The 12500-nt window shown below is 44.3% G+C and overlaps 1 protein-coding gene across 2 annotated transcripts in view; it reads right to left on the bottom strand.

Annotated features, from left to right (window-relative positions):
• The window catches only part of PDIA5 (protein disulfide isomerase family A member 5), a 116544-nt gene that overhangs the window by 44256 nt on the left and 59788 nt on the right, over nucleotides 1–12500 (bottom strand). For both annotated transcript variants that reach the window (XM_082260979.1, XM_082260978.1), the window contains exons 9-11: nucleotides 9993–10084; nucleotides 9000–9071; nucleotides 1933–2069 (exon numbers count right to left, since the gene is read on the bottom strand). In XM_082260979.1, the coding sequence (XP_082117105.1) occupies nucleotides 1933–2069; nucleotides 9000–9071; nucleotides 9993–10084 (301 nt within the window). The remainder of the gene's footprint in view (nucleotides 1–1932; nucleotides 2070–8999; nucleotides 9072–9992; nucleotides 10085–12500) is intronic.

The following is a 12500-nucleotide window of genomic DNA, read 5'->3' as shown; positions in this document are numbered from 1 at the left end:
TAAAGTGCACTAATGATAAAAATCCATGTCTTTGATGACCCCCCGGATAGGCGGACGAAACGCGTTAACGTACTTCCTGGCAGACAACCCGTCACACCACGTCACTTCCTCAAACCACCGTGGAACGCAAGCCGGCAGCGTACCCGGAAGTGGATCGGCTCATTGTGACTATTGATTACTATCAGGGCTGCTGTTAGAAATTGCGGGGCCCCGTACAGACTACCTGGCAGGGCCCCCCCAAGAAAATATTAAAGACATATTTAGCTAAAATTATAACAAAATCACTATTATCAGACACAAATATAACATAACTCACATAAGACCCCGTTCACACTGGGGCGACCTGTCAGGCGACCTGGTCGCCTGACAGGTCGCCCTAGGTCACCTGCCATAGAGAAGCTGCGGACCCGTTCTAATAGGAGAGACACAAGTCGCTCCGACTTAGAAAAAGGGTCCGGAGCTTCTTTGGGGCGACCCGGAGCGACCTGCATAGACTTCAATGATATTAAGTCCGTGCCGGCCGCTCTGAGGTCGCCCCGGAAAGTAGCGTCGCCCCAGTGTGAACGGGGTCTAATTCCTGCTAAATCTAAAAAAATATGTTAAATAAAAATGAAGATGAGAAAAATATACAGGCTGGGCAGTTGGAGCTCAGTGATCAAAGAGACAGAGAGAGAGAAATAAAGTTACAAATAAACTCCTGAGGAGAGATAACTTTAGAGCCAGTGCTGGGAGGGGGATTAGTGAAGGGATTTCTGTCTCTTTCTCAGCAGATAAAAGCTGATAGCAGGGAGAGGGACAGATCGGATTCAGGTGCTGGAGGAAGATTTCTGTATTTGTTGTCCATCACTAATCCCCCTCTCTGTGTGGGCCCCCCTGTGTACTCAGGGCCCCCTACAAGAGGGCTGGTGGTCCCCCCCTATCAGCAGCCCTGATTACTATACAACGCTGTTACCTGATTCATGTTTGGGAGTAGCTTTTTTATACTTTTTGCAATAAAATTACCTTATGGGCTTCACTGTTTCCGTCTCCTTCCCTCTCTTATTTGAGCATGGAGGAGTTCCAGAGGAGATTGGAGGTGTATTGAAGGCTCATCCATTTGGTTATCCTGGGGGACACTGAGGCTGTATTATATCCTGCATCTGAGGCTGGAGGCTTATATTGGAGGCTTAGCTATCCTATCCATCCCTACTGGCTGTTTGGATGTATATTTAAGGCTCAGAATTATCCCAAGTCTGGTGAGTGGATCCCCGAAAGGGTTTCCTTGGAAGCACTTGGCACTTTGTGTGGAGCACTTCAAGCACTATAGTCAGCACTTTATCCAAATACAAGTGGACTGTTTATTTTTGGACTGCACTTTGGCACTTATTGCACATTTGGCACCTCATCATAAAAATATTTTTTTGCACTTTAATAATTATCATTGCATGGTATTAGATTCTTGTCACTGATGCACTTTATTATTATTGCATGATAAGTCTTACTCACCGATTTCCAATGAGTACCGTTCATATCTGTGCAACTTCAAATATAGTCCCTGCACTACTTTGGGCCGATTTTAATGAGTTTTGAGGTCCATAGACATTGCTTCAAGTCCAGACAAAATTGCGGCAAAAAACATTGCAGTAAAATCGCGTGACTTAGGTATAAAAGGGGCCTTGAGAAAAAACTGCAACAAAGTTTGTGAAGTGTTTTTTTTATTTTTTTATCTTGTATCAATTTCAAAATAAAGAAACAATTCATTAAAACTGTGATATGACACGCCTTGTTCCTCTCAGCCAATCAGAGCAGTACTCTCAGCAGGCATCGGTCTTTGCAGATCTATATTGGGCGGGAGCTATGCGGTACATTGCTCCACCCCTAACTGCACACTTATTTTTCACCAATATTACAGACATTCACTTAAAATGAGTAAAAGTTAAAGGAAGGACTCACATGGGGCGTAGAACATGACGAGGGCGGAAGGGTGATCCTTGACAAACTCGTCAAAGTCTGCGTCGGTCAGGTGATGAACCGCGCTTTCCGTTTCCGACCACGGCACCTCCGGGGCTTCAGGGGCGGGCGGCTGCGGACTGCGGCAGGAGAAGATACAAAGTACAGAGTTATAGATAGACACCTAAAGAGAGACACGGGGGACTTCCATACATCCTCCGCAGGACCCAGAAATAGATCCAATTTTTTTGCTCCCCATTCCATAATAGAAGAATCACATTCAGCAACAACAAGCCCAGCAGCTGATTGGAGCAGCAACCCTCCAACCGGCTGCAGACAAATACTTCACTTTACTATTTAGGTAAAAAACACCACCTATACATTGTATCTCACAATCCACAACGTTACATTGAAAAAAAAACAAGATGATCCTCACTTAGGACAGGAAACACTGGATGGCTTTCATTACTTCCCTTTATTATAAGAATTCCCACGTCATGCAGGCAAGCAGGACTTTGGAGACACCTTCACTGTGGGGAAGCCCCGCCCCCTTCCCAGTGCAGGGGTGCTCCACCCCCCTCCCTCTGCAGGCACGCCCCAGTAACCCCACAGCGCAGGCACGCCCCCGTCCCAAGGCAGGCATGCCCCCCCCCCGTCGCCGCTCCCACAGCAGGCACGCCCCCCCATCCCCACACAGGAACGCCCCCGTCCCCACTTCCACGGCAGGCACGTCCCCTCTAATGGAGAGGATCCTGTGACTTCATCAGCCCCTAATTCACAGATCAGGGGCCTGATAAAGGAGGAAGGCCAGTTCTGCCTTCCCCTGAAACGCGTTGCTCCTTTGTATAGTCTTCTATTAGATCTTGCTTTGGAATAGGTTCATATATGGATTATCACCCCGTGGTGTGAAACTTCTGTGACACGCTCACATTATGGTGTAACTATACCTAGCAAATGAAAATCCATCATGTAAAACCTACACACCAAACAACCACTTGGTGACCGCAATATATATATATATATATATATATACACACACATATACATACATACATATACACACACATATACACACAAATATATCTCTATATCTATCTATCTCTATATCTATCTATCTATCTATCTATCTATCTCTATACAGACATACATACACACACACGATGTGCTTCGCAAGTGGATTACTGGGGTTATGGATAAAGCTTTTTTTTTCCACCAGCGCGCCCAAAAAACAATCTGAAGGTGCGGCAGGCTGGTCACAGAGGCATCCGAGACCAGGTGGTCTCTATGGCCTTGGAGGATTGGAGCAACGTCATGACGTCACCTCCAGTTCAGAGTGGAAGCAATTTTTTTTTTTTTTTAAACTTTTTTTGACCCCAGATCTCTCTATACACAGAGGACATATCATCCTTATTTATATTGCAAGGGATGTAATAAATATAATATTCCTTGTAACAGGAATAAAAGTGATAAGAAAAAAAAAATGTAAATATGTGTAATATATATATATATATATATATAAAAAATGTCTTTTTATTTATTTATTTATTTATTTATTTATTTATTTATTTATATGTTTGGGGGTTACAAGTAATTTTCTAAAAAAAAAAATACTGAACTAAAAAAATAAACTTATAAACAAGAAGTGAGAGAAAGCCTAATTAATCCTTAAATCCTTTTAGTTAAAGTGGAACTAAACTTACTGCATCGTACTTTTTCTTTTAGGTATTTCTATTCCTCACCCCTAACCTTTTACACAAATTGTAAAAAAAAAAAAAAAAAAAAAAAAAAAAAAAAGATTCATTTTCAGATTTTTTACAAGGTTCCTGGTTCCCAGGCTAGGCCGGGCACCGCTGTCTCCTGGGATTGCTACGTCACAGCTGACCCAGGAGGTGCGGTGTTAAGCTGCAAATGGGCGCGGCATCTGTGACAGCAGCAATTTCCGCACCTGCGCTGAATCACTGCTGGGCTGTATAGTAGTAATCTGCCAGAAGCTGCAAATGTTTCTGCGCATGTACGCGTGCAGATGGGCCGCCGGTCTCTGCCCGGTCCTCCATACCCGAAAGACAACGGCGGCGCATTTCTGCACGTGCCAAAGTTGATAAAAATTGGCGGCATAGAAGAGGGGGAGGGGAGGCCATTCATTCAGCAGTTTAGTTCTGCTTTAAATGACGGTGAGCGAGATCTCCTCTCATGTTGGGACGTCAAAGGACATGTCACCTCTCGTGCGCCCACCTGGGGCGGTAATAAACTCTCCTTGCCTCACACCAACAGACTGTGAGGAGAGCAGATCAGCGGCATTTCCTCACAGGGGAGGCTGTACAGGTAATCAGTGCCCTTATTACAGTGCAGCCCCAACAGTGCCCAGCAAGTAACACCAGACTGTGCCCATCAGTGACACCAATCAGTGCTGCCTTTTAATGGCCATCAGTGCCACCTTTTAGTGCAGCATATTAGTGCCGTCTAATCAGTGCCCATCGATGCCACCTAATCAGCGCCGCCTATCAGTCTGGCATATTAGTGCCTTTCAATCAGTGCCGCCTATCAGTGCCACCTAATCAGTGCGGCATATTAGTGCCACTCAGTGACTATCAGTGCAACCTAATCAGTGCAGCCTATAAGTGCGGCATTTTAGTGCAACCTAATCAGTGCGGCATTTTAATGCAACCTAATCAGTGCGGCATTTTAGTGCCACCTATCCAGTGCCGCCTCGTCAGCACATATCAGTGAATGAGAAAAATTACTATCTACAAATTTTTCTGACAGAAACGAACAAGTTTTTTTTTTTTTTTTTAATTTTCGTGGGTTTTTTTTTTTTCCGTCTTTTTAGCAAAAAAATAAATAAAAATAACGAAGCATTGATTAAATACCACTAAAAGAAAGCTCTATTTGCTTATAAAAAAATGATAAAAATGTAATTTGGGTACAGTGTTGCATGACCGCGCAATTGTCATTCAAACTGCACCAGCTTAGAAAGCTAAAAATCAGCCTGGGCTGGAAGGGGGTGAAAGTGCCCGATATTGAAGCGGTTAAAAAGGCTGAACAGCTTGTGATCCTGCCAAGCCCATGGTACTTCCTCCTGCAGGGTGACAACACAATTGCACCTTAAATGAATTCACTGCAGCGTTGTCACCCTGTGCAACATCCTCCTGAGATCAGAGCGGTCACTGCCGATATCCCCCCAAAGCCAATCAGCAGAGGACATTTATTCTTCAAGGCTGGGAGGAACGATCTAGGAAGGCGGTCTGCATCACTTACCCCAGACTCTTGGATGCCTCCTTGTGGTTCCTCCTTTGATTACATCTTGGGGGCAAAACATTTATTTATTTTTTTTAATAAATAAGGACAGTTTGGCCAGAGAGGGATTTGGAGTAGCTTTCTCGGTTTTATCTCTGGGTGCGTCCGCTGTGATTTGCTCACATGTCGAGGCGGAATCTACATAAATTACAGGCTGGTGGTTTTGGCACAATCAGGAGGGTAACCCCGGAGGAAGCCGGGCACACCACTGAGTGACAGTGCCAGGGATGGGGCCTGAGCGTGTGGTTACAGCTCCAGTCTTATACAACAGCTTCTATATCCTCTCCAGCAGGAGACCACAAACCACATCATCATCATCATCGCCCATCAACACTAAAGTGTTATTAAACCTTCGCTGGGAAAGGATCGATCTGGCGGCACCTCGTCTACAGCGGCACCTCGTCTACAGCGGCACCTCTTCTATGGTCTTCCTCGCCGTCCTCTGTCCAGCAGGCTGTCCGCTCTGCAAACTGGACCATTGCATTGCACGCCTTTGGGGTGGCTACGCTGCCTTGCAGGGACCCCTGGAGCCCCCAGTGTAGCAACCGCTACAGTATCTCACAAAAGTAAGTACACCCCTCACATTTTTGTAAATATTTTATTCTATCTTTTCATGTGACAACACTGAAGAAATGAGACTTTGCTACAATGTAAAGTAGTGAGTGTACAGCTTGTATAACAGTGTAAATTTACTGTCCCCTCAAAATAACTCAACACACAGCCATTAATGTCTAAACCGCTGGCAACAAAAGTGAGTACACCCCTAAGTGACAATGTCCAAATTGGGCCCAAAAGTGTCAATATTTTGTGTGGCCACCATTATTTTCCAGCACTGCCTTAACCCTCTTGGGAATGGAGTTCACCAGAGCTTCACAGGTTGTCACTGGAGTCCTCTTCCCCTCCTCCATGATGACATCACAGAGCTGGTGGATGTTAGAGACCTTGCGCTCCTCCACCTTCCGTTTGAGGATGCCCCACAGATGCTCAATAGGGTTTAGGTCTGGAGACATGCTTGGCCAGTCCACCACCTTTACCCTCAGCTTCTTTAGCAAGGCAGTGGTCATCTTGGAGGCGTGTTTGGGGTCAATATGTTGGAATACTGCCCTGCCCCCCAGTCTCTGAAGGGAGGGGATCATGCTCTGCTTCAGCATGTCACAGTACATGTTGGCATTCATGGTTCCCTCAATGAACTGTAGCTCCCCAGTGCCGGCAGCACTCATGAAGCCCCAGACCATGACTCTCCCACCACCATGCCTGACTGTAGGAAGACACACTTGTCGGTCGCATCCTCATATGTAAACGACGTTCAAACCAAACAGGTCAGGTATGACCGCTAATGTTAGAGCAAGAGCAATAATTCTAGCACAAGACCTCCTCTAACTCTGAACTGGTAAAATTTTTTAAAGCGTAGTCTATGGAGATTTTAGGAACTGAAGTTTAGCGCCATTCCACAACTGTGCGCAATTATAAAGCATGACACATTAGGTATTTAGTCGGTGTAACCTCCTTCACATTGTACAAAAAAAAAAAAAAATGGGGCTAACTTTACTTTTTTTTTTTTTTTTTTATTCATGAAAGTTTTTTTTCCCAAAAGCTTTTGAAAAATTGCTGCACGAATACCATGTGAAATAAAAAAAATTGTAATGGCCGCCATTTTATTCCCTGGAGTCTCTGGTTCAAAAAATAAATAAAAAAAAATTAAATATTAAATATATATATATATAAAAAATATTTAATAATTTTTTTATTAATTTTTTGAACCAGAGACTCCAGGGAGTAAAATGGGGCGGCTATAAAGAATGTTTGGGGGTTCGGAGTAATTTTGTAGCAATTATGAATTGCAATTATGATTTTTACATGATATAGGAGAGGAATGCCAGACAGAATTTGCTCGTTATGGAAGCGGTTAAACATAGCGAAAAAACGGCTCTGGCAGTGAACGAGTAAATGCTACTTTAAAGCCATCATTGTGGCGTCAGAAGCCAGCAGTAATTGTCCGGCGCCGGAGACACCACCCTACAGCCCCGACGCATCCATCAATAGTCAGGGAAAGAACGGTGCTGCTCTCCTCTGACAGCTGGCGGCTATGCGATGTCACATGTGATTGGAAGACTCAGACGATGGGGAATGTCCAGTAATTGCGGGTGCAACTTTTCCAAGGAAAACAACAAGCGCGGTTCTGTCAGTAAGCGGTCGGCTCGCAGAAAGCTCAACTCCGCCAAACTCAATTTTATGGTTTATCCACACTTTAAGCCACTTGCCCACTGGGCACTTATAATCCCCTTCCTAACCAGGCTAATCTTCAGCTTTCAGCGCTCTCACATTTTGAACGACAATTATTCAGTCACGCAACACTGTACGCATATGACATTTTTGTCCTTTTTTCACACAAATATAGCCTTTTCATGGTGGTATTTACCACTGGGTTTTTATTTTTTTGCACTAGAAATTAAAAAAACATTTGGTAAAAAAAATTGAATTTTTCTTCGTTTCAGTCATACAATTTTGCAAATTAGTAATTTTTCTTTATACATTTTGGCCAAAATTTATACTGCTACATATCTTTGGTAAAAATAACCAAAATCAGTGTATAGTTTGGTCTTTGTGAAAGTTATAGACTAGAGTGGGGCCAATCACTGAAAATTTATCACACCTGATGTATTAACGGCCAATCTCATTTCTTGAGACACAAACAAGCCAGGAAAGTACAAATAGCCCGTAAATGACCCCTTTTTGGAAAGTAGACATTCCAAGGTATTTATTAAGAGGCATGGTGAGTTTTATGAAGTTGTAATTTTTTCCACAATTCTTTGCAAAATTAAGATTTTTGTTTTCACAAAATTGTCATAATAGGTTATTTCTCTCACACAGCATATGCATACTTGCAACTACAACCTAAAATACATTCTGCTACTCCTCCCGAGTATGGCCATACCACATGTGTGAGACTTTCACAGCCTGGCAACATACAGAGGTCCAATATTCAGGGAGCACCGTCAGGATTAGCACTGATGTGGCATAGATGGGCACAGATGAGGCATAGATGGGCACAGATGAGGCACAGCTTTGAAACCCCCTTCAGTTTCTTTGGGTATGGATGAGGCACAGATGGGCACGGTTCAGGCACACGGGCGGGCACAGATCAGGCACACGGGCGGGCACAGATCAGGCACAGATCAGGCATGGGTGGGCACTTCACACACCGCGCTGCTGCACTGCCTCCCCCCCTCCCCTTACACGCTGTACCGATCGCGAGTGAGGAGAGAGCTAAACCGGAAATGCGCCGGTTTGTTGACAAATGATCGATCAGTCGTTGGACTGAGCAATCACGTGGTAAAGGGCCGCTGTCATTGGCCCTTTACCCCGATCAGTGACGTGCCAGGTACGGCGAACCAGGCGATCCTGGACACTTCTGGGTACGCGCTCCAATTGATGTCCTCCCAGAACTAGCTGACCACGCTGTAGCCATCATTCAGCTATGGTCCGGTCGGTACGAGGATAAACGTTTTCATAGGTGACAGGTTCTCAATATTCACCACTCCCCTCCCCCGCTTCCAGGAGGATTTGTCTCGAATGTGCCAGAATAGGCATTTCCTGTATAGATGCGATGTTCCTCTCTGTGACATGTTTAGGATGCCGCAGAAGAAGCTACAGACGGCACTTTTTTTTTTATAACCCCGCTAACCTTCCCGCCAGGCAGGACACAGAGAACAGCGGCTGATCAATCAATACCCGATGTACGTCTCAGCACTCAGAACCTGCGATAAAGTACTCACTCTTTTAACCAGTCGACGATGTCCTTGGCGGTGGCTCCGTACTTCTCAAAGTTGAACATATATTTCCCTTTCCTAGAAAGAGAAAGACGATTATTCAGAAAAACATCCCTTTACAGTCCAACTCTAAAGCCCAACTCCATGCAGATAGAAGACACAGTGTCACAGCTCGGTTTTCATTATTATGTCATTTTTTTTAAACCCAAGTACTTGAATTTGACCTGCAATTTGCCCCTTCGATCCCTGTACAGCAGAGCTCTGACTGGGGGAGGGAGAAGCAGCACAAAGAGCCTATAAGGTGTGTGCTAACAAAGAACATGCTGACAGCAGGAGAAAGGAGAGAACCAGAGAGATGAGGTCATCACAGTCTAGTCAAAGGTTGGGGGCTCGTCCGGGATCACCTGGGCTCAGAAGAAATGGGGGGGGGGGGGGGTGAATGATGCTGGCTATCAGACTGTGGACATCTAGTGGCTGAAGAGAAGTACAGCGTGGGAAACCTCAAGATTGAAGGTGAATATTGCTGCAAGAGCAGGTTTTGTGATTTTATATATTTTGAAGGGCTATTCGTTTTATCTTGGTTTTTTTGGCTAGAGTTCTGCTTTGAAACCCCCATCCGTTTCTATGGTCACACGCAGAAAATCTGAACTGGAGGGGGTGTTGCTTCTCCCTTCAATGAGGTAGTAGGTTGAGTGATGCTACCATTAGACTGGGGACATCTAGTGGTAGAAGATAAGTGCTCTCCGTGACAGCTGCAGATTGAAGGTGAATGTAGCAAAAAAACTGAAAAAAAGCTGCTTTATTCTATTCTTCTAATAGGCATCGTATAATCACCCCAGAATCATATCGATCATATGTCATCAGCTGCTATGGGTTGAGACTTTAAAAAGTTCATATGATTTTTGGATGAATTTCAGTATTAAACAGGAAGCTGAACGAGGAGTGACAAGTACAGCCAAGATATTGAGGAGCAGAAGCGGGAATATCCGGAATACTCACTCGAAGTAGAGGATGGTGGGGTAACCCTTTACACTGTATTCTTCCTTCAGTCGTTCAAACTCCGGAGGATGGACGTTCAACCCGGCCAAGACCTGCAGGGAGAAAAACAATGAGACTCAAAAGAAAGGGAATAGCTAGGAATAGACTGGCTCTTTTCTATGTATGTGAAACCAAAAATTTATAAGATTATTAACTAATAATAATAATATAAAATTTGGTATTGTTGATCAAAACAACAAACCAAACATCACCAAATAAATACATTATTATTTGTATTCCTATATACATATTAGTATGAGTGTATTATTTATTACTACATAAACAACAATAATTATAACAACCATTATTATGAATATATATATATATATATATATATATATATATATATATATATATATATATATATATACACATACATATATATATACACACACACACACATATATATATATATATATATATATATATACATATACATATACATATACATATATATATATATATATATACATACATATACACATATACACACACACATATATATACACACACACACACAGCTTTTTTTCAGCGGGAACGCGGGGGAACGCAGTTCCGGCACCTCCAGAACTGAATGTATGTAATGGCAAGGGGTGCTGGGGTGTGCTGGAGGGTCTATTGATGCTGGCTAATGGGGAATCTATTGCTGCAGAGGATGGGGGTCTATTGTTGCTGGGGAGGTCTTCTGTTGCTCATAGGGATTTATTGTTGCTGGGGTGGGTCTTTTGCTGCTGGTGGGTCACTTGTTGCTGGGAGGGATTTATTGTTGAGGGAGGGGTCTCTGTTGCTGGCTGCTGGAGGGTCTATTGATGCTGGCTACTGGGGAATCTAGTGTTGCTGGAGGGGATCTATTTGTTGCTGGAGGGGATCTACTTGCTGCTGGAGGGGATCTATTTGCGCAGAAGTCTATTGTTGCTGGGGAAGTCTGTTGTTGCTGGTGGGGTATCATGTTGCAGGGAATCAATCATTGCTGGGAGGGATCTACTGTTGAGAGAGGGGCCTAATGCTGCTGGAGAGTCTATTGATGCTGGATGTTGGAAGTCCATTGATGCAGGGGTGGCCATTGTTTCTAGATCTATTATATTGCCTTTCTTGTTATCGTTATTTCTCTAAAAGGGGTGGTACTGGGAGGTGGGTAGGAGGTGAAACCAAGGAACCGTGCTCGGGGGTGGGTAGGGGACAGAGTTAAGGGGTGACTCAGAAGGGAGGAGTTCCTGCACCTATTCTCTGAGAAAAAAAGTCCCACACACACACACACACACACACACACACACACACACATATATATATATATATATATATATATATATATATATATATATATATATATATATATATGAGATACTGTACTACGGTATGCACACACGTGTGTTGGCGCTTTGTAGTGCACCCCCTAACGTAATAGGCTGCACACACCTATGGAAAGGGATTATTTTCAAATGTCATGGGGGGGGGGGGGGGGATATAAGCAGAATAAACTTTAGCTTTAGCAATCTGCATTGAGGAAAGCGACAAATAAAATGTCAAAGTGGAAGGTTCCGCTTAAACATCGGAATCTGCCGGAGAGCAGAAGCTGCCTCTATGCAGCCAGTGGCCCGTCACATCCTAGAATTTGCTCCCCGCTGATTTGCCGATGGGGACGGTTCACACTCCCCGCTCTGCCCCGTCACACAGAATTAGGATCTGTGGAGGGGCCCCAGGGCCGAACCAGGCTGGTCTACAGACATCACCGCCAAGACCAGCCGGGGGTCACTCTATGGAGCTGTAGAAGTGATCATTGCTGCCGGTGCTGGAGATAAAATTGCAACCCTGAGGGGAAGAGATTCTGCGGCGCACACCAGGCTTCCTGACCTACCCAGACTGATGTATGGTCGCCCATCACACAACATTTATAATAAAGTTGTTTCCCTTTCCTACAATCCTCTACGGTGTATTATTATCTTCAGCCGTTTTTCTGCTTGAAATATTATAATTTATGAGCGGAGGCGGCAGAACGGGGAAATCGCACGGCGGCACTGCGGCTTATCGCCATTCGGAGAGCGAGTTTGATGTATGAAGACGTCTCCGAGCCAGACGCGTCCATCAATGCCGCCAGATAATCAGGTTACATTTCTGTTACTGCGTGAGCGGAGGGGGGCCCCGCGGAGCCCGCCAAATTCCCTCTCCTGTCTGCAGGAATACGGATCGCTCATGTCAGCTCCAATCGGGTTTTCTGCCGCTTGGATTTATTAACCATAAAAATAAAAAAATAAAAAAAACAAAGATTTCAAAAGACGAACCGCTGCAAAAACATTTGTTTTTGATAAAAGAAACAAAAGAATACAAAATGATACAAATCACATTGAATGCGGTTACAGATCTTCCTACAATTTAACCACTTCCCACAAAATCACGTCCCGGTACATCATTTTGAAGAAGCGGTTGCAGTGGGAGGATCTGCAGCTGCAGGCATCACCCCGGTACCGTTTT

The sequence above is a fragment of the Pelophylax lessonae genome (genome assembly GCF_965119305.1).
Source record: "Pelophylax lessonae genome assembly, chromosome: 6".
NCBI classification, from domain to species: domain Eukaryota; kingdom Metazoa; phylum Chordata; class Amphibia; order Anura; family Ranidae; genus Pelophylax; species Pelophylax lessonae.
This window is presented reverse-complemented; position numbering and strand designations above follow the sequence as displayed.